The following is a 23,242-nucleotide window of genomic DNA, read 5'->3' on the forward strand; positions in this document are numbered from 1 at the left end:
CAATACAGCGGCATAGTCTAAGTTCTGTGGCTGGAGTTTCTTTTCCTGATTCCCATGCTATAGCTGATGAGAATGTTACTTCAACTGCACCTTTCACCAAATAGAGCAAACAGCATCACTGGATCACTTGCTGTCAACCTCCTGGTTGTAAAATTTAGAGAACAAGGCTGGTGATAGGTTGCTTTCATTCTCTTGCAGCAGTTGGGAGGAGTCGTGTTCTTGGTCAGAAGGAGCACCAAGGAGAAATTCTAAAGATAATAGGCTGAATTTGGTTAAATTGTCCATTTGGTGATCTTGACTGTTGTTTGTATGAGGTTATTGTAACACCATGTTTATGCATGCTTTGGCCACACAGTGTCACTACTGCCATACAACAAGGGGAGGAAATAAAGTTTAAAATTTATTCATTTAAGATCTTTATTAATTTCAAACTATTTTTTAAAGGAAGCTGTATAAGATTGCAATGTACTCTGATATATTTCTGCATTCAAGTTGTATTGCTTTTCTGCATCAATGAAACAAAACATCATATTGATTTCTTGATATGTCTAATTGTTTCATTATAAAATGTTTTCTAATATATGTTTGCTATTTAACAATGATCTTTCCTCTACATTAGCTTTAAACTAGAGACCACAACTTAGTCTAGATTTATAAAACCATTTTGAAATTGTTGAGTTTTACCAGACCATGCTCCAGCTTCACAGGTTTGATCTCCTATGTCTTGTTGTTTCATTACAGCATATAGTGCTGTACTTTTATGAAGATTTATATTGAAAATTGCCAGTAGTTCTCCTCGATTCCACTTTGAGTTTGGAGCAAAGCAGATCAGATTAGCTAAATACAGTGCTAATAAGGTCATCTGTGTAACAGACACAGCGAACACTTATTAGAGACTGAGGGAGTGCAACAACTTGCAGTCGGTGTGAAAATAGACCAAGAGCAATGAAACTAGTAATGGAAGAAGATATGATCCATAAGGGTTCTGTTGACTGATTACATGGGAACTCCTCTCTTTTCTACTAGGGAAATTGAGGAGCCCAGAAGCATTGTATTGCCTAATAATGTAATGATTGGACCTTATTGTTTCTGTTTCCATTAAACAAAAATTAAATGCACAAAAGGAAAAGACAGTTTAAGTTAATCCTAACAAAAATTGCTGGGAAAACTCAGCAGGTCTGACAGCATCTGTGGAGAGAAAGAGTTAACATTTCGAGTCCAGATGACTCTTCAGAACTAAGAAGTAGAAATGTGGTGAAATATATACTGTTTAAGGGGAGTGGGACAGATGAAGCTGAGTTAATCCTAATTCATTTCAATTAAACATTTGAAAGATGCACTGTAAGCAAGACACCTCCATGTTACTTCTAAGACACACAAAATTAGTGTGGAACTTTTATTTTTTTCATTCACGGGATGCGGGCTTCGCTGGCTGGGCCAGCATTTATTGCCCGTCCCTAGTTGCCCTTGAGAAGGTGGTGGTGAACTGCCTTCTTGAACTGCTGCAGTCCATGTGGTGTAGGTACACCCACAGTGCTGTTAGGAAGGGAGTTCTAGGATTTTGACCTGGCAACAGTGAAGGAACGGCGATTTTTCCAAGTCAGGATGGTGAGTAACTTGGAGGGGAACTTCCAGGTGGCGGTGTTCCCATCTATCTGCTGCCCTTGTCCTTCTAGATGGTAGTGGTCGTGGGTTTGGGAGGTGCTGTGCTAAAGGATTTACCCTAGACCATTAGATAATGAATATACTGCTGCTGTGAGCAATGTTATGCATCTCCTAGATCACTTAAAACTTTGTGCTGAGGTGTATTTCTGACATTGTTCTGGTCCTGCATAAGCGTAAAGTAATTAATATGAGAACAAGGAAATGCAAATGTTGAATGGGACAGTAATATAGTGCTTAGGTCAGGAGAGGATTCCAGGGATTATTGTGAACAAATCTACTACAGTAAAAAAGACACATATGACATTATGTACACAATGGTATATGGTAAAAATCAAAAGAGGTTGTGTGTCGATATATAAGGTATTAGTCAAACCTTATCTAGCATCCTGTGTGCGGTTCTGATCACCAAACTTAAAGGATTCACTTCAACGGTTTAAAGAGGCAAGTAACAAGGATTGTTGCAGGTATTAGAAATTTAAATTATGTAGAAACACAACCAAAGTTCAGACTTGTTTCCATTGGAAAAGGGAGAACTTTGAGAAAACCTAATTGACCTATTCGATATATTAAAAGAGATTAACAAAATTGATCCAAAGAAATTCTGGTACACTTATTTAAAAATTGTGAATAAAAACACTCAGCCAGCAATGCACGTTTGTACATATGTGAAGAAAGTTTATATTTCCAATTTTCAGCAATTTTTTTTACAAGAGGAGTAATTTGGGTAGTTTGACAGAATTTTTTTTTACTCAAAGCCTTGAGTATGAAATAATTTAACTTATTGGGAGAAGCCTTTGAAGCAAACAGTATAAATGGGTTCAAGAAACAATTAGATCTACTTAAGGGGTAGATTGGGGAGGCCTTGTCACGCAGTGGTTAGCGCCCCTGGCTCTAAAGGCTTGATGACCAAGGAAGATGTGTTCATAACGCATCCCAACAGGTTACATATCAATCTACAAATCCTTCCAATGCACGCAATGGCAGGTGTTAAGAGCAGGAGAGATTCCTGGTCGTTCATGTGATGGAAAGGATATTGGGGCCTCTATCATCACTATTCATAGCTCCAGACTACAACATACATGTAAAAGTGCATGTTGCCACAGCAACTTGGACTCCGAGTAAACTGTAACGCACACGTGGAAAGCAGTAGATTATTTAAGGGATGTGGCGAGAAGGCAGGTATGTAAGGTTGATCTGTGAAACGTGGATGTGATGATTGGACCAAATGGCCTCTTCCTCTCAATTTCAGGAGTTATTCGATTTCCTCGCTTAAACAGAAATGTTGGTCAGGCAGCACAAGAGGGTGCAGAAGACACTGCCTTTAACTCAGTGATGGAACAGGATGCAACTGCTAAGAACACCCAGGAGCACAAATGTTCCCTGCTGGAGTACACCACGTGAGTTTTGCATTTAATGCATGCCATCTCAAATCAGAGTTTGAATTATTAAAATGAAAACAAGGCATCACATGCTGTTCAGTTTGCTCGCTGTTCCCCACCCTTTCACCAATATTCCGGAAATAGGCACTCCACAACATAACTTAGCTGCCTGTATGCGTGCATTCTCCCCACTTGCCATTCATTCTGTAAAATTACATTGGTGACAGTTTGAGTCTTTGTTAAGTTTCAGATTGGATCAAACTGATGTTGCTTTTAATGATTTCTATTCCCAATCCCTCCAGGGGTAGTCGGAAGTTGATGGATGATGGGAAACTACCTGGGGATGGCCTTGGAGCAGCTGGTCTGGATTCTAGTTTCTTTGGACATCTGAAGCGAAATTGGATCTGGACCAGTTATATTATCAACAATGCGAAAAAAGTAAGTGCTCCAAATGTAATCAGAAGCAGAAATGTTTTAGCTGACGTATATTGTTTTAGCAGGATATAGCAACTTAGAGCCATAGTTCAGTTGTCTGACCATCCCTGCATTTAATCACTTCAGACAAGTGGCAGCGATTGACAAACACAAAATTGCCTCTTACGTTTTCACCTTTGTTTTACGCCATTGGTAATGCTAGGCCAGCATTTATTGCCCATCCCTAATTGCCCTTGTTCAGGGGGCATTTAAGAGTCAACCACATTGGTGTGGGTCTGGAGTCACATGTAGGCCAGACCCGGTAAGGGCAGCAGATTTCCTTCCCTAAAGAATATTGGTGAACTAGATGGGTTTTTACAACAATTGACAATGGTTTCATGATCACGATTAGACTTTAAATTCCAGGTTTATTTTTAATGAATTCAAAGTCCACCATCGACCGTGGCAGGATTTGAACCTAGGTCCCCAAGCATTACCCTGGGTCTCTGGATTACTAGCCCAGTGACAATGCCATCGCCTCCCAGGGAGGGTTTTCGAGACACCATCACAAATAAACTAGATGCATTGTTTGTACACTTGATTTTCCTTTTCCTTGTTCTCTGTTTAATGCCAATCAGTTCCTTTTCTTCTCCTATTGGCATCTGTCATATTAAATTGGCTTCTGCATTACAGCATCCGCTTTTTGCTAGCTGTGAGAATTGTTACATGTTACAGCTAGTTCCACTAACCTCCTGTCAGAAGTTTTGCTGATATTTTAAGCTAGTGGCTAGTTGTGGATTAACATATATGCCTAAATTCTGGAGGGGGGATAGTTTCCACTTGCATTCAGAACTGAAGCTTGTCATTTCACTACTACTTTGTATTATCAGTCCGTACAAAAGGAAGCTGCCTTGGATGATTATTGCAAAGTACAAATGACTGATGCAGCAATAATTGCCACACCTAAGGTTGCTGAGCACTTGGTCATTCCCCTCATCCTTTAAATTGCCTGAGAAATTTCATTGTGACCCTTAACTTGGTCTTACTTTATAGCACCTGTCAAGCAGCTGGAAATTTAGTTTGTGGTCTCCAGTGAGTGAAATTAGGAAAATAGAAGCAGCCATTTTACTTTGGGTACTACAAACATTGCTTTCTCATGGAGTCTGGTAACAGTAAACTAACTGTACAGGTTATTGTCACTATTATTGCTGTCCATATGTGGTAAAAAGGCATTGCATAATATTCTGTAATGCTGATTGAAATAAACAGACTGAATACAATAGCTGAGGGAGCAGCAAAATGACATGTAATTTAATGGAAACAAATGTAAAATACATTGCGATGGTGTTCACAAGAGTGTGAATGCAAAAATGAGATTGGGAATGCAAGTAGATAAACAGAATTTTTTTTTTTGCCTTGGGTCAGCTTAAAACAAACTGTACTTTTAACCCAGTTTTTCTTCTTTATAGAGTCTCAGTATCCCTGAGAGCAGTTCAGTGCGATTACAGAGCTTCCTGAACAAACATTCCCTTCCCCTCGGTGTTGCAGGTGAAATATTTATGTTGTAAATGAGCCTCAGCACATTATGGTTCTGTATTCGATGCTTTGTGTGAAATTTCTCTAATCTCTTGAGTGATTATCATATTATCCTGGATTAATAGCCTCACATGGGAGTCTAGAACCCTTGAATGATCATTATTAAACATTGAAGTGAGACTGGGATATATTCTTGAAAATGTCAAGAGTCCAGGCTGTTGAATAAAAACTTCTGTATATGAATTTTAGTGACTTAAGGATGGTGAAATTCAAGTCTACTGTTGTTTTGAAGAGCTTAAATGATGCAATCTGCATATAAACGTCACGAGGATGGTGGACATGGAGATGATTAGCGATTTCAAAAGTAAATTGGATGGAAACTTAAGGGAAATAAACTTGCAGGGCTACGGAATAGAGAGGGGGAATGTAACTGACTGGATTGCTCTGTAGAGTGCTGGCATGGACTCAGTGGGCCGAATGGGCTCCTGTGCCATGGTGAAATCTCTGTGTGATGTTGACATGGTGGAAAGGCATCGCAGATAGTGCCGCTGAAAAGATGGAAACTGACTTTCATGTCATCTTTTCTTGGATAATCAGCTTTTACGTCATGCGAGCTGGAACATTCCGAAAACCAAACCTGTCCACGTAGGACAAATGTCATGATAGACCATGCATAATCTCAACCAAATTAACCTGTACCGGATCCAAGTCACATCTATTTTCCAAATAGACTCTAACAGAATTGAAGTTATTCAGAAATATTCATTACTGTTTTTTATGAAATGTTAATCTTGTTCACTATTGAAAGGGAAGGTGGGAGTGAGGTGGAGATTAATAACCATTACTTTATAAACAAAGGCTTCTGCGGTTTTTAATTGCCTCTTATTATGGTTTCATTTTTGATTCAGGAAATAAATTCAGTATGTTAGGGGTCCTCAGGTCTGTGCGTGGGTCTCTTGCTGACAAGGAAGAAATTCGAATTGAAAAAGAATGCAATGTGGGCAGAAACAAACGAGTAGCTGGTGGTAAAGGACAGAAGAGAAAACGACCTGAAAAGGAAAGTGGGAAGAAACAAAGGAAAAAGAGAAGGAAAGGTGAGGTTTCATCACTGCTGACTTGGTCTTTTAAGCTCTTGTCTTTTAAAAACGGAAGAGTAATTATTTCATCTATATGGCTATTTTATGTTTTTCGGTAATAACAGAAAATGCTGGAAAAACTTGCAGCTCTGGCAGCATCTGAAGCTCTTCGAGTCCATATGACCCTTCTTCAGAGCTTCAGATCCTGCCAGACCTGCTGAGTTTTTATGGCATTTTCTGTTTTTATTTCAGATTTCTAGCATCCGCGGTATTTTGCTTTTATGTTTTTGGTAGTTATTTTATTAGCAAAATAGCGTTTGGGGTTGCTTATGGTAAATTGGAGGATTATGCATTTTATACTATCAAATGCGTTATCCTGTTGCTGAAGGGGGGAGTGCTTTGTCTCCCAAGGCTAATCCCTTTAAAGTCACAAGATCTTGTTGCTCTTTATATTCCTACCGCCAGGTTCATTGGAAAGTATTTTCTGTTGCTAACTAAAATACAGTGCATGGAGAAAGTGAATATTCTACGTAAATGTTTAATTAAAATTAAGAAGCAGACTGGGGTTCTGTGGCTTCAGTGCTCTTCTGTTTTAATGAATATTGCCCCCATTAATATAATTCTTCACTGACATTTGCAGAGGATTTACCACAACAGGAAAAGACCAAGAGATTTCGCTTCCAAGATGATGCTGATAGGAGTGCGCTGCGCCGCATGACCAAACTACGTGTAACCTGGACTGCACAGGAAGACAGTCTGCTTATGCTTTGCCGAGTAGCCAGCCATGTTCTTAACAAAAAAGTAAGCAATTAAATGTGTATTTTTTGAAAAACGCGTAACATAAGAAAACAATGTTAATGGCCCAGAGCGTTATCGCACTGATTTCATTATCCTCTGACCTCTTGTGAATCCATCCCAATTAATGGGGTGGAAGCTTCTGCTCTCCAATGGTCTTACTAGTTTGATGTGAAATGGATTGTAGTCTTTACCCAGTTCAAAATGGCTTTGACCGTATATTATAAAACTGCTAAGATTTTAATCTAGTTTGGTAATCCCACTTAAGAACAAGGATGCCGAGTGTGGGAAGTAGTAAGATTCATGCTGATTAGACTTGAGACAGATTGGGGTGGAGTGGAAAATCTTTTTTTCTCTTTGTTTGCAAGAAATTGTTGCTCCTGGGTCACTGTTTAAGTGGTCGGTTCGGAAAGCAGATCATGTGGTGTGTGACCTGGGAAGAAAAATGGGGTTCGGGGGGTGGGGGGGTGGGGGAAGGAAGCTGAAAAAAATCTGAAAAACTGTCTCAATTCAGCTTTTCAATCAAAATCACCTTAACCTTTTTACATAAACTGCATTTGGTGATGATTCTAGGCAACATGCTAAGATCTTCCAAAAATTTCTTATGCACATAGAAGCAACTTCTGACAAGTATAGAAACTGCTGAAAAATGGTTTTGATAGCATTTTAAATATTGGGAGTTGTTTCAGATGTTAATAGCGTCACCTTTTTTCATAAAATTCACCAAGGCTCCTTAGACAGCACCTTCCAAACCCACGACCACTACCACCTAGAAGGACAAGGGCAGCAGATAGATGGGAACACCACCACCTGGAAGCTCCCCTCCAAGTCACTCACCATCCTGACTTGGAAATATATCGCCATTCCTTCACTGTTGCTGGGTCAAAATCCTGGAACTCTCTAACAGCCACTGTGGGTGTACCTACACCACATGGACTGCAGCTGTTCAAGAAGGCAGCTCGCCACCACCTTCTCAAAGACAATAAATGCTGGCCCAGCCAGCGAAGCCCACATTCCGTGAATAAGTAAAAAAAAAGCTTATTTCATAAATATATTTTTTCCCTTACTTGTATTTTGAGTTCCCTGCACAGGTAGAATCATGATAATGAATTTGACTTAAAGCACCTGTAATGCCAAGGATTGTCCCCATTGCTGTCGAAAATACTGTAGGAACAAGTGTAGGCCATTCAGCCTCTCAGCCACTTCAATCAGATGCTCCCTATATTTATCTTAATTCCCATTTACTCCTGTACTCAAGATCTGCTATTAGCATATTTTCACATGGACAGTTGTAAATGTTTTCAAGCAGAATGCCTAAAAATAATGTAATTTATTCTGTTACTTAAGAAATTTTGAAAGGTACCTTTAACCTGCATGGTTGATCATGCAAGGATTCCTCTGCCATAAGTTGGGAACTCCAGCTTCAGATGCCAATCTTTACAAGTATCCATACCCATGCCTTGTCCAGATCTTAATAGCCAGTCTTAGGCAAGATTTGGGGAGAACTCATAGCAATCAGCATTTCATCACTTGAACAAAACCTCCTGTGTTATAGGGAAGAGGAGAGCACTAATTTAGCCAGGCAGTGACAAAATAAGGAAACTTCTGCAGGTAAAACTGAGTTAAACACACAAATTTACACAATTTTGAAAACAGAATATCTTGTTGCATTTAGGTGAAGGGACCCTTTGTTCCTTGGCAAACAGTGAGAGATGTCATGCACGATTATCTTGAAGTGGCTTTGGATAAAACATCTCTTGCTGTAGGACGCCGATCCCGTTATATCCTCAAGAATCCACAGACGATGCTTAACTATAGGTGAGATCACTGCTCCTGAAGAATAGTGGCAAGTAACAGTCGTAATAAGTGTTGGAACACTACATGGCAAAGAATTACATTAAATAATATTTAAATCTTTTCTAGATGTTGCAATGTTATGGATTGTTTTCTGAACCAATCTACTGGGGCATTTTAGAGAAGAAAGGGAATTTCCTTTGTAGCTACCAATCTAAATCCACATTTATCTACTAGTAATTCCCTTTTGATGTCTAAACAGATGTTTGTGTGATCTGAAGCAGACTTCACATTGAGTCATGTAAACAATTGTTCTTGAATTGCATTTAATTTATATTGCCTGTTCCAATTAAAGTAACGAGAACCAATCTCAATAGATCAAGCAGGGCTTATTTTTTCCTTCCTCCATTTCCCTCCCACCATATTAACAGTCGCACTCAGGAAGCCCTTATTTGTTTGCCTTAAATGCCAAACATAGGCCACTGATCAATTGCAACATTTTATAACTGAGAAGCGGCTAATTTTAAGTAGAAGAACTCTTCTTTACAGCCAGTTCTAACACATGTACCTGTAAAACACAATTTGTTTAAATATTTTTGTCGGAGAATGGGTTACGCTACTGGTCGAACCCTTCCTTGTGACCTGGTTTAAATCCAGCCCACAATGACAGGTCCAAGTCTCTTCTGTCGGCTTATTGTAAAGGTCCTATGGTAAGTGAGTTTGGGCAGTTTTAATACAGCTCCAAAGTGGGCATAGGCCCACAATACAAAACTGATACCAACTTAGGACTAATTTACAATGACATCTAGTTGGGTCTAAGGATAGTGTAGGAAATTGGGGGTGGGGGGGGCGAAATGTATTTTTGCTGTCAGATCTATGGGTCTGAATTTTACACCTTCCAGCTGGCAGTTTTTGGGCAGGGAGATGGGGGAGTGTGAAATAGAAGGAACGGGCTTCCCTCTGGGTTCCCGCCTGCCAGCCTAAAAATTAAGTTGTGCAGGAAACAGCTTGCAGCGATTTTACAGTGGGGCTGGCAAGGCCTCGGATGGGAAGCCTGCCCTTGCCTCAGTTGAGGCCCCTAAGTGACCAATTATTGGTCACTTAAGGGCCGTTTCCCACACAGTCTCCATTTTTAGGCTGGCGGGAGGATTTCCCGGGCCTACAGGAAGCCCAAAAATGATTGGGCTTAGGCCTCGGCTGGAAAGGAAGGGTTGCCTCCATCACAAGCCTCCTTTTAACTTTGGGCGTCCCCATCCCCCCTCTTAAAGCCCGGTGGCCACTGGACCTCCCCCACCCCCTACCCTGTCCTCTTTCCCCAATCTCCCACATTCCACCCTCTCAGGCCTTTCCTGCGTCCTGCGACCCCCGCCCTGGGACCCCGAAAACTTACCTTGCCGTCCAGCTCCAGGACAAGCTCTGGCATCTTCAAGGACTTCCTCTTCTGCCCGCAGCAGCTCCAGTTGCTGCAGGGACTAGAGATTGGCCAGCAGCTCTCTAAGACAGGGCTTCACAGAATCACAAAACTGGTACGCTGTAGAAGGAAACCATTCGGCCCATCATGTCTGCACCAGCTCTCTGAGCGTTTTAACTTGGTACTGATCTCCTGTCTTTTCCCTGTAACCATGCGCATTGTTTCTATTTAGATAATCATCCAATGCCCTCTTGAATGTCTCAACTGAACTTATCTCCATCACATCTCCAGGCAATGCATTCCAAACCCCAACTACTTACTGTGTGAAAAAGTTTTTTCTCACCTTGCATTTGCTCCTTTTGCAAAACACTTTAAAACTGTGCCCTCTGATTCTCGATCCGTTTACGAGTGGGAACAGTTTCTCCCTACCTACTCTGTCCAGATCCCTCATTATTTTGTAAACTTCTATCAAGGGAGGCAGGGGGTGTGTGTGGGGAGGAGTGGAAAAGAGATGCCGGATACTGGCAGTCCAAGAATGAAAAGCAAAGAAATACCTTTAACAAGAATGGTAGACTTGACCTTTGACCTTTTAAAATTTTCTTTCTAATTCATGTTCAGCTGATGACGTCCCTGAGATGGTAACATTCCGACAGGTGTGATTACAAAAGTAATTTTAAATGTTGAATATGACGCATTTAAGGGAAAACTAAATGGGCAGCTGGGGGAGAAAGGAATAGAAAGATATGCAGATGGGAGGGTTGGAACGGGACTCGTGGGCTATAGAGTTGCTGTCGACCAGTTGGGCTAAATGGCCCATTTCTGTGCTGTAGGCTCTAACGTAATGATGCAGCCTGAAACAGCTGACTCATGGCTAGTTTCAGCTTTCGGCTTCTCCAAGTGTGTCCAGTACCTACTGGATATTTTCGTGTAGCTGTTTAAAATATTGAATACTTATTCTTCTTTTTTTAATGTTGGCAGAATTTGTCTTGCTGAAGTCTATGAAGATCATGCTTTAATCAATGAGATTATGAATAAAAAGAACAATTATCAGGACAGCAAGGTAACCAGGAACACAGCTGTGCATTATATTCTTTCCAGGTGAAATAATCTTTGTATTATAGATCCAGAATGGAGGTAATTACATGATAATGATCAATTCAAGCATTGAGGATCGCACCCAAACTGATTTGGAACCGGCAACCAAGCCCAAGTTTAGGTTGCATCTTTAAAATCTCTCCCTGTTGTTAAACCTTGGCAGTAGGTGCACCTCTTAAGATACTTTTTATCCAGTCACAGTAATGATGCAACTTGGTCAAATTTGATTATTCTGGTTCTACATTTGCTGAAAAGTTGACTGAAATAGGTTTCGTGCAATTGAAGGCTGAGTTTTCAGGGTGAAAATCCCCACTCCAGGTTGGATGAAAGTAACCGACCCAAGGGGTTCACATTGCCGTGAGTTGTTGATGCTAAGGTCTGCCTGAAGACTGTTCAAAGAATCCTTTTAAAGGACTGCTAGTCTGTTGGTGGACCATCCTTGACCATGGCTGGAGGGTCTATTTTTTTTATTCCTGCTGTGTTATTTGTGGAAGGCACCTGTCAGTACACTGTCCTTTCGGTCAAATGCTCTTGTGTTGAAGCAACTGCTTTAAATTGCACAGGTTTGTGCTGAGGAGTTTAAAGAATTTGTAGGAAGACTGAGGCAGAAATTCACCTCCGCAATAGGATCCGGAAATATTGAAATCCCAGATACGCTGCAGGAATTATTTGCCAGGTAAAGTGCTGATTACAGGTTTTTATTTGAAGCAATATGTGCCTGATATGAAGAAATAATGGTATTTAATTTTGATGCTACAACAGCCTATGCTTATGGTGTGCTTCCAGTTGTTTTGCGAGCATATATTTGTAAAGTTCTGAGAGTTTGTACATAATTGTCTTAGTTTTAAAATTTTAGGTGCAAGTCTCAATACTTAAATTAAAATTGTTTTCTGATCATGTTACATGCTTGTGTAGTAAGTTTAAGATCTCCCATGTGCAGAGTAATTTTATAAAAATATTTTACATGGGAAAATAAGTTGTCAAACCGATTGTATGTATGTCAACCAGTTAAAAAACAATGTCTTACATCTGGAGCGATTCTATGACCATTTTACATGCACCGGATTATATTAGCTAAATATGGTGAGTGACAAAAGTGCACTAACTGGCATCAGCAAGCTACAAGTTTAACCTCTATTTGAGTGGCTTCTGATTCCTTCCATGAAATACCCCACAATGAGGGAATTTCCCTGCAGGGAAATTAGCGAGAGATGCAAGCATTATAAGAGTAGTTATAATGGGTGAGTTTAATTATCTGAATGTAGACTGGGACAGTGGTAGTGTAAAGGGCGGAGAGGGGAAAAAGCTCCTAGACTGTGTTCAGGAGAAGTTTCTACAGCAGTATGAGTCCAATCCAACAAGACAAGATGCATTGTTGGACCTAGCTCTTGGAAATGAGGTGGGCCAAGTAGATCAAGTGTCAGTGGGGGAACATTTAGGAGATGGTGATCATTGTATTGTACGTTTTAGGATGGTGATAGAAAAGGGCGATAGGTGATTCAGAGTAAGAACAGTTAACTGGAGGAGAGCCGACTTCAATGGGGCAAGAACGGAGGTGGGCCAGATAGACAGGAACGAAAGATTGACAGGAAAAACTGTAGCTGAACAATGGGCTACCTTCAAAGAAGAATTGCTTTGGGCACAGTCAAGGTGTATTCCATCGAAATGGAAAGATAGGGCAAGCAAATCCAGAGCTCCCTGGATGAAAAAGGAGATAGAAATTAAGATAAAGAAGAAAAAGTATGCTTATGACAGGTATTAGGTAGAAAATACAATTGAGAACCAAGAGGAATACAGAAGGTTCAAAGGGGAGTTGAAAAAGCATATTAGAGACGCGAAGAGGCATTATGAGCAAACACTGACAGCCAACATAAAGGAGAATCCCAAAGTCTTCTATAGGCATAGAAATAGTAAAATGGTGGTAAAACGAGGAGTAGGGCCGATTAGGGGCCTAAAAGGGAGCTTACACATGGACGCAGGGGCCATGGCTGAGGTATTAAATACTTTTCATCCATCTTAACCAAGGAGGTAGATGCTACCCAGTCCATGGTGACAGACGAGAAAACTCTGCCATGGGAAGGGTTCAAAATTGATAAGGAGGAAGTGTTGAATAGACTGTCGATGCTTAAAGTTGACAAGGCACTGCGACCGGATGAGATGCATCCAAAGATATTGAAGGAAGTGAGTGCAGATATTGCAGGGGCACTGGCCATAATCTTTCAGTATGTCCTAGCCTCAGGGGTGGTGCCTCAGGACTGGAGAATTGCAAACATGACGCCCTTGCTCAGAAAAGGTTGTAAGGATGAGCTCAGCAATTACAGACCAGTCAGTTTAACTTCAGTGGTGGGCAAGATTCTAGAAACAATTATTCAAGATAGGATTAGTAGCCACATGGAAAAATATGGGTTGATAAGGAAGAGCCAGCATTGATTTCTAAAGGGGAAAACGTGTTTAACTAACTTGATGGAGCCTTTTGAAGAGGTAACAGGAAAGATCAATGAGGGTAATGCTGTTGATGTGGCGTATGTGGACTTTCAAAAGGCATTTGATACAGTGCCACACAACAGACTTGTGAGAAAAGTTATTGCTCAGGGAATAAAAGGAACAGTAGCAACGTGGATACAAAATTGGCTGTAAAATAGGAGACGGAGAATAATGGTCAATGGATATTTTTCGGGCTGGAGGAAGGTTTGCAGCGAAGTTCCCCAGGGGTCGGTATTGGGACCCTTGCTTTTCCTGATATATATTAATGATCTAGACCTTGGTTTGCAGGGGAACAATTTCAAAGTTTGTGGATGATAAGAAGCTTGGGAGTGTTGTGAACTGCAAGGAGGACAGTGTGGAACTTCAAGAGGGCATAGACAAGTTGGTGGAATGGACAGATTGATGGCAGATGAAGTTCAATGCAGAGAAGTGTGAGGTGATGCATTTTGGTAGGAAGAACATGGACAGACAATATAAAATAAGGGGTGACATTTTTAACTGGGTGCAGGAGCAGAAAGATCTGGCTGTATATGTGTATAGATCATTGAAGGTGGCAGGACAGGTGGAGAGAGCAGTTAATAAAGCATATAGTATCCTGAGCTTTATTAATAGGGGAATAGAGTATAAGAGCAGGGAGGTTATGCTGAATTTATGTAAGACACTCGTTAGACCTTAGTTGAAGTATTGTGTACAGTCTGGGCGCCACACCATAGGAAGGATGTGAACATATTGGAGAGAGTGCAGAAGAGGTTTAGATGAATGGTTCCAGGGATGATAAACTTCAGTTATGAGGATAGATTGGAGAGGTTGGAACTGTTCTCCTTGGAGAGAAGAAGACTAAAAGGAGGTTTGATAGGGATATTTAAAATCATGAGGGGGCTGGACAGAGCAGATAGGGAGAAGGTGTTCCTACTCATAAAAGGGTCAAGAACGAGAGGCACAGATTTAAAATGATATGCAAAAGAAGCAAATGTGACGTGAGAAAAAACTTTACCACACAACGAATGGTTTGGGTCTGAATGCACTGCCTGGAAGTGTAGTGGAGGCAGGCTCAATCAAGGCATTCAAAAGGGCATTAGATGATTATTTGAATAGAAACAATGTGCAAGGGTATGGAGAAAAGGCAGGGCAATAGCACTAGGTCATAATGCTCATTTGGAGAGCCGATGCAGGCATGATGGGCTAAATGGTCTCCTGTGCCATTAAAATTCTGTGAATGAGTTCCTGGTATCAGCCAAGTCCATCTGCAAGACATACTGAACAGGTATGTGGTGGTTCCCATGGTGTTGGGAATATAAAGCTTTGGAGTAAACCTTTTTCTACCGTCTCTGCTGCAGTGAGACATATGGAGATGGAAGAAATGGAGCTTATAAACCTTGGGGTGAGATAACTACAAGGGCTGTTGTTTTCCTTCCTTCTAAATGCACACTTGTTTTGTATTTTATTCTTTGCCTAGGTTCAAGATATTGGTAGTTGGGGAAGAAGGCAATGAAAACCAGAAGCAGGATAACATTAAAAGGTAGTTTATTCACTTCAATACACATTTTCAAAGATCAGGTTTAGATACTGAAGTGCAAGCAGTGATATGGCAAGACAACTTTTTTGACTGAATATCATCCTGTATATAGAAAAGGCAATTTCTATTCCTGGTGGTTTTGTCGTCTAATACAGTTGGAAGTAGTGTACAGAAGTAATAGACATCTGAAATGCTACAGATCATTACAGGGGAAGAATACAATCTGGGAGGTACTTTTGGTCTGAAGTTCCTACCCCCTTCCAGCAAAAAATACATTTTAGGGGTAAATTTTCACTTGGGTGATAGAGTGTTGGCAGTTCGCTTTTCAGCTCCCCTGATTTCTCTCCCCCACCACCCCACCCCATTGTCTGTCAGTTCATTATCTCCTGTTTTCCAGCTGTATAAGATCAAAATCTATCCCTTAGAGTAATAAGGAAGTCACAGGGACTGTTAAGGGGGAAGCACTGTTTTGTACAATTTCACAGGGCAGTGTTATCAAGGGTTGACACAATAAAACAGACCCAAGTTTTTGAAAACTGCAGTTGGCACCAATAGAAGAGTTTGAACGAAGCAGAGGGAGTCTCGCTGGTAGTAGCTGATTGGCTGCAGCTTCCTATTGACAAACCAAACAGGTATAAATTGAGTTTGTTTTATATAAATGTATGGGTGTCAGCTATGATGGATTTGAAGGAAGCTTACTTTTTTTTTCTTTTATAGCATCGATGATATTCATTACCTGGTCCTGCAGAATTTCATTCAGAGCACATTGGCTCTCTCGGATACGCAGATGAAATCTTGCCAGTCTTTTCAGGTATTTACGTAGCTGAGGTGGTGAACCACATTTCAAATTCATATGACTTTAGTAAGCATGTTGACTTCTTGATGTATCTTTTTAATTTGGAATTGGACTTCTTATTAGCCTACAGTTTAAATCATCTTTTTAAGTAAAGAAAGACTTGCATTTATGTGGTACTTTACGTGAGCATAGGATGCCTCAAAACATCTTATAGTCAGTGATGTACCTTTTGAAGACCAGTCACTGTTGTAATGTAGGAAACACGGCAGCCAAGTTGTCAACAGAACCTCCCACAAGCAGCAAATGTGATAATGACCAGGATAATCTGATCATGTGGTGTTGACTGAAAGATAATATCGGCCCGGGCACCACAGTTAACTCCCCTGTTCTTCAAAATAGTGCCGTGGGATCTTTTCCATTCACCTGAGATGGCAGATTGGGTCTTGTTTTTTAACATCTCGCCTGAAAGCCAGCATCTCTAAAAATGCAGTTCTCCTTCAGTACTGCGCTGAAGAGTCAGCCTTGATTTTTGTGCTCAAGCCCTGGAGTGGCACTTGAACCTGGAATCTTGTGACTCAGACAAGAGTACTACCAACAGAGCCACATCTCTGTAAGATACGGAGGGCCTCAGTACTCAGCTGCTCTATCTGTCCGTCTATCACAGTCCCTGTAATAGTGCTGAATAATGAATAACAAATTGGTTACAAATGTAGCTGCCCTGCCAACAGCTTAACTGGTTAAGGTGGTTAGCTGTTAAACCAGTAAAGTCTCAGATTCTGCAGAGTTAACTAGCTTAATGAACCAAGCCTCAGCACCGCTGAGTTAGCTTGGGGATGGCCATCTGAGTGAGAGGTCCTTGTCAGAACTGGATTGAGCTCAGTTGTCATATTGCTGATTAGCATAGAACCCAGTGCAGTCACTGTGTCGATTCATACAAGGAAACTTGCAATCATTGTGACAAGCTGTATAAATCATAAATTAAATCACTAGCCCTAATAGTACAGTAACTAGACTGAGCACTTCAATCAGTGCTTCAAAGCGCCATGCATTTTCTGTCCAGGTGCAGTAGCATAGTGGTTATGATACTGAACTAGTAATCAAGAGGCCTGGACTAACACTCTGGAGATAGGAGATCAACACCCACCACAGTAGCTGGGAAATTTAAATTTAATGAATGAAATAAATCTGGAATAAAAAGCTATTATCTGTAATGGTGACCCTGAAATTACTGGATTGTCGTAAAAAACCCACCTGATTCACTAGTGTCATTTCGGGAAGGAAATCTGCTGTCTTTACTTGGTCTGGCCTCTCACACTGCAGACCCATAGGCAGTGTACAGAAGTAATAGACATCCCAACTGCCCTCTGAAATGGTTCAGCAAGCCACCCAGTTATACTCAAGAAGCCTCAGCCACCTTCTCAAGGACAATTAAGGATTTGCAATAAACACTGGGCATTGCCAGAGATGCCCACATCCTGAATGAACTGTCCATCCACTGGAAAAATAGAAGCTTCTCTGATACACAAGGATCCTGTAATGTTTCTCCTCTCTGCTGCTTTGTACAACTGGTAAAATGCATTTAAGAAGAAACAAGTAAAGGCTCAGTAGAACTGGCAGAATAAGCCATGTTCCTTGCTACTGTATTTTAAAACTGATTTGATTCTAAACTTCTTAAACTTGTGCTAAATCAGGATGGAGTATGTTTAGCATAAATTGTGGATCAGTAATTTTGTGTGAAACTCTTATTTCCCTAGACTTTTCATCTATACAAACAATATAAGGATGAAGTACTGGTGAAAGTGTTTCTCGAGTTCCAACAGCGAAGCTTGGTAAACCGTCGCAGGGTCAGTAAAGCTTTGGGTCCCAAGAAGAGCCGAGCCTTGCCCTTTGCACCAATGTCTTACCAATTATCGCAGGCGTACTACAGGTAGGGGGTGACTTTTTTTTTTAAGTGGAGCTGCTAAACTCTGACCATGTGCTAATTTTAGCTTTTATGATCAATGCTTAATGAGAGGTGTTGATTTTGCAAACTGCAGCAATGAACTGAGCAGGCTATCGCTGGATTTAGCACGTATGGAAAGTTACTTTAGTGCAGTGAATTAGCAACCTACATTTTTGAGCACCCACTTAATTATTTGGAATAGTGTTCAATTAAAAATTTGAAAATGCATAGCGATTTTGCTGAAAGGTTTACTCCAAATTGCAAACCTCAAAAGGATTACAGTTTCAAGTATTGAACTACTGTGTGGGTCAAAGTTGTGCAGCATATCTCCTACAAAAGAGAAATCAATGTGATTGTTGTGAAGCAACCCTTGCTGCCTAGTTGATGGCTGATGCCTTCATTTTCGTCATTTGTAATGTTTCATCTGGATGATTTGTTATAGGAACTTCATGTGGCGGTTTCCCAGCAATATTTGTTCAGAGTCGTATAATTTTGTTCAGAAGTTGAAGAGTGCAGGAAGTGCAGAAGTCCCCAACACCTTTTCATTCCAGGATAAAGAGATCCCTGTTGAGACAGAAATGGTCACCTACCCTTTGGATGGAAATGGCGGCTACTGTGTAGCTACAATATCCTTGTTTATCCTTGGTCTGCTCTCTTTCCACGTCTCAGTACCTGAGCAGATTGTGGTCGTGGACAGCACGCTTGTAGACAATGAAGTTATAAAAAGGTAAGGGGACCTGGTTATTGTAAATGTTGTCCTCCGCGCACCACCCCACAACCCCACTCGATTACTGCGTTTTGGAGACCTAATATTAATTCTGCACACCTTTGTAAATCCTACTATCAGGCTCACTTCTAATCAGTGCTCAAATACTTTTTAAACTGAGTGAGAGGTATCAACTTTAGATCAGAATATTTTTATAGCTTCTAGTGGGCATCCTACTGCTTTCCAAATTTGTTTTCCACCAGGAAAAAAATGGAATTGTCCAATACCTCAAAAGAGGCAACTTAAATAAAACAGCAAAGAAGGAATTTAGTGTCCTTCTTAAAATTATCAAATTATTTATAATAAGCAACATTAAATTAAGAGCACTCTGTACTCAATGAAATGTCCAGGGAGTTCGACAGTTTACTCATCACTGAAATAATGTGCATAGTTACGGGTGTCATAAAGCCTGTGTATCATTGTGAGCAAAATATTGACAAAATAACCCAATGCTGCTAACCACTCCTTAACATAGGCAACATGTACAGAATGTAAATAAAAATACCTGGAAAAACTCAACAGGTCTGACAGCATCTGTGGAGAGGGATACAGTTGACGTTTCAAGTCCGTATGACCCTGAACTCCCTTCCTAACAGCACTGTGGGTGTGCTATACCAAATGGACTGCAGTGGTTCAAGAAGGCAGCTACCACCACCTTCTCAAGGGCAACTGGGGATGGGCAATAAATACTGGCCCAGCCAGCGAAGCCCACATCCAGAAGGGTCATACGGACTCGAAATGTCAACTGTATCCCCCTCCACAGATGCTGTCAGACCTGCTGAATTTTTACAGGTATTTTTGTTTTTGTTTTAGATTTCCAGCATCCGCAGTATTTTGCTTTCATCTTATGTACAGAATGTAAATGTGTGGCTTACTGAACAGTTGTAAGGGACCAATATGGTATTGGCCTTTTTTTTTTATTCATGTGCGTGTCTCTGGCTAGGCCAGCATTTATTGCCCATCCTAATTGCCCTTGTTCAGAGGGCTTCGTCCTTACAGCCCTTACCTGGTCTGGCCTACATGTGACACCAGATTTCCTTTCCTAAAGGACATTAGTGAACCAGATGGGTTTTTACAATGATAGACAATGGTTTAATGGTCATCATTAGACTTTTAATTCCAGATTTTTATTGAATTCAAATTCCGCTGTCTGCCGTGGCGGGATTCGAACCTGGGTCCCCAGAGTATTACCCTGGGTCTCTGGATTATTAGTCCAGCAATAATAATGCCACTACACCATCACTTCTGTTTTGGTTTCCGGCCTTTTGTTTTATTATTGTGCACACTGTTATTTTATTGCCATATTGCAGAATTCGGATCAGAATAAGGGAAGGAGTAAGAAACGGGTAACTCATAAACAATTTATGGTTGGGTGGATCTGCACTTAGGGCTTTTTTTGCAAAATATTTTTCTGCACCAGCTCAAGTGCAATAATTTGAGTTTGGAATTGATTATGGTAAGAGGATTGATTTAACTCTGCTTTGCTTTGGTATTTTTAGGTTGGGGAAGGAAGGCATAGATGACTATGAGGATGATGATCTGGAAGAAACTGGAAATAAGCCCAAATTTGAAGTGAAGGCTCCTCAGGCTTCGCATACCAATTACTTGCTAATGAGGGGGTATTATGCACCGGGCATTGTTAGCACACGCAACCTCAATCCTAATGATAACATTGTAGTCAATTCATGTCAAGTGAGGTTAAAAGTCCGCTCGACACCAGCTCATGGATGTTTGAGCACCCATGATGGTGAGTTATTAATCTTTAGAATGTTATTTCTTGTGTTATTGATTTGAATCTGCCAATTTAAATATTTCGCTCCCTCTTTTTTTCCTTTCTAACTTTTCACTCCATGCAAGTGACTTTACCAAAGTTCAGAGTGAAGGGAATACTTTTGATAACAGCATTGCTGTAAATATTGTGAATTCTGATGTTTATCGTATGATTCGAGCTTTACAATGTCAGAGGGTACCTGCACAGACTGACAGCTGCATTTGCAGCATACCCAGGTAGAGGGACAGGTGGGATCCGATATATGATCAAAATTTACTAAAAAGAATTACAGAGACTTTTAGGTTTTATTGCTTTGGTGGATTCGCTAAACCAAATGACCTAATCTAATTATATCCACTGAGGTTTTTTTCAACTCGTATTTTGGGTGAAATTTGATAGTTTTTCAGTCCGCTGGTTCTCAGTTCAGTGTTAATCGTCAGTCAGAGCCTGATTCAGGAAGACAGAGTGTGCATCCTGTATCTTTTGCGGTGCATTCTTCAATGGTGAATATACAAGTTGCGCAGAAGGTCAAGCTTTTGATTCATAAAATGGTAATTAACAATTCTATTTTAGGTGGCAAGAGGACAACTGCAATGTGCTATAGGGCCCCAGTGTACAATAACTTCAATAAAACCTGCCTACCAGATCTTAAAAGCAAGTTCCAATCAGACCACTAGATGGAGTGCCACACTGTGGAGGTGATGATGGTCACTATTAGTGCAAGTGAGAGGCGTAGAGAATGACAAGAGTGAGCTTACTCTACTGACAGAACTCAGTTTGCCACCATTATCTGCTTGCTTTGCTTTGTAATTGATTGCCTTGGTCTTAAACTGACTGATTTAAATTGATGGGTTTTTTTCAGTGCGGTACCAATGTACAGCTATTGAATACAGGGTACAGTACCTCAAACCTGGCAACCTGGGGACCATGGCCGTGCCCGATTTCAGATTCCCCCAGATTTTGGATTACCTGTTTAAATTATGCATTTTCACATTGGTGAAAACCAATGAGCTGTGTCTGAGGAGACAACCATTTTGATCAGTTCATCTCCAAACTCTTTAAATACTTGCCCCCACGCCCAACTATAAACAAGTGTTCCCATCTTTGCTCTTAGTCTTGATACAAGTTTGACAAGAACGAACTTTGCCAGGTAAAAATGGATCAGGGGTCTCACGCTGGTGCTTCGGAATGACGTCAACGATCGCTTTGTGCATAAACAAACAGCTCTGCCTGCGCAGAGCAATCTCGGTGGCCATCTTTAATGTCAGCAGGCGTATAGCAGTGGTGGCAACACACGCTAAGACACAAGGAATGAAAGAGACCAAATGGTACTGTTATAATGGTAGTCCACACCATCAATTCCCACACGCAGGACAGCTGCTGAATGCTGGTACTTAAGGCGTATGTTATTTGCTGTGATAACATGCAAACAAACAGGGTAAATTATAAACATGCTGTAAGTATTGAGCAGCCCCCCACAGAGAGAAAAATATCCTGTTTTTGGACAATTCTGGCTTCTGGACGGCCAAATTTGGGGTACTGTACCTGTATTACTAATTTGACTAACAAGTGGATCATTAGTGGTAGTAAGACTTTATTGCATCCCGTGAGATAGCTTATGTCCAATATTTTATCTGCATAGCCTCATGTATAGCAGCACGATGCACAGTGGAGACTGTCATTTCTCAAACCCAACGAGTAAAAGTTTTTTTTTTAACTGACTTCCTGTGGCTGATCCGTGTTAGTTTCAAATTCAATCTTTCTAAAAGTGAGTGAGCTCCTGTTACAAGAAAAAGCATCTGTAATTTTCTCACCACAATTCCTGCAGTAATATCTGTGATGATGCTTTTCTATCCACTTTATTTTTTATTAGCAATTTGATTCTTCAGTTTGTTTTATCTTCAGAATCTAATGTCGCATTTTATTCCCCAAAATTACCTCTTTCTGAAGGGTTTCTGTTTCTACGATAATTGTTTTACATAGAAATTAGGAGCAGGAGTAGGTCATTCAGCCCTTTGAGCCTGCTCCGCCATTCAATATGATCATGGCTGATCCTCTATCTTAACGCCGTACTCCTGTGCTCTCCCCATACCTCCTTGACACCTTTAGAGTCCAGAAATCTTATCTATTTCCTCCTTAAATATATTCAGTGACTTGGCCTCCACAGTCTCCTGTGGTAGAGAACTCCACAGGTTCACCACCCTCTGAGTGAAGAATTCCTCCTCATCTCAGTCCTAAATGGCCTACCCTGTATCTGTGACCTTGTTCTACCCTTGTTCTAGACCACCCTCCCCCCCACCTACCAGCCAGAGGAAACATCATCCCTGCATCCCCCCAGTCTGTCCAGCCCTGTTAGAATTTTATATGTTTCAATGAGATCCCCTCTCATTCTTCTAAACTCCAGTGAATACAGGCCTAGTCGACCCAATCTTTCCTCATACGACAATCCTGCCATCCCAGGAATCAATCTGAACAACCTTTGCTCCACTCCCTCAATGGCAAGTATATCCTTTCTTAGATAAGGAGACCAAAACTGCACACAATACACCAGGTGTGGTCTCACCAAGGCCCTGTACAGCTCTAGTAAGACATCCTTGTTCCTGTACTCGTCCTTTTGCAATGAAGGCCAATGTATCATTTGCCGCCTTAACTACTTGCTGCACCTGCATGCTTGCTTTCAGTGTTTGGTGTACAAGGACACCCAGGTCCCTTTGTACATCAACATTTCGCAATCTATCACCACTTAAATAATACTCTGCCATTCTGTTTTTCCTACTGAAGTGGATAACTTCACACTTATCC

The 23,242-nt window shown here is 40.9% G+C and overlaps 1 protein-coding gene across 6 annotated transcripts in view; it reads left to right on the plus strand.

Moving 5' to 3' along the window:
- gtf3c1 (general transcription factor IIIC subunit 1) overlaps positions 1-23,242 on the plus strand; it is a 65,446-nt gene that overhangs the window by 30,679 nt on the left and 11,525 nt on the right. For all 6 annotated transcript variants that reach the window (XM_078558972.1, XM_078558973.1, XM_078558974.1 and 3 more), the window contains 13 exons: positions 2,915-3,062; positions 3,347-3,482; positions 4,928-5,006; positions 5,903-6,088; positions 6,711-6,871; positions 8,541-8,683; positions 11,049-11,130; positions 11,729-11,841; positions 15,106-15,168; positions 15,883-15,976; positions 17,716-17,888; positions 18,346-18,630; positions 20,169-20,416. In XM_078558972.1, coding sequence (XP_078415098.1) covers positions 2,915-3,062; positions 3,347-3,482; positions 4,928-5,006; positions 5,903-6,088; positions 6,711-6,871; positions 8,541-8,683; positions 11,049-11,130; positions 11,729-11,841; positions 15,106-15,168; positions 15,883-15,976; positions 17,716-17,888; positions 18,346-18,630; positions 20,169-20,416 — 1,911 coding nt within the window. The remainder of the gene's footprint in view (positions 1-2,914; positions 3,063-3,346; positions 3,483-4,927; positions 5,007-5,902; positions 6,089-6,710; positions 6,872-8,540; positions 8,684-11,048; positions 11,131-11,728; positions 11,842-15,105; positions 15,169-15,882; positions 15,977-17,715; positions 17,889-18,345; positions 18,631-20,168; positions 20,417-23,242) is intronic.

The sequence above is a fragment of the Cetorhinus maximus genome, chromosome 15, assembly GCF_964194155.1.
Source record: "Cetorhinus maximus chromosome 15, sCetMax3.hap1.1, whole genome shotgun sequence".
Lineage (NCBI taxonomy): Eukaryota > Metazoa > Chordata > Chondrichthyes > Lamniformes > Cetorhinidae > Cetorhinus > Cetorhinus maximus.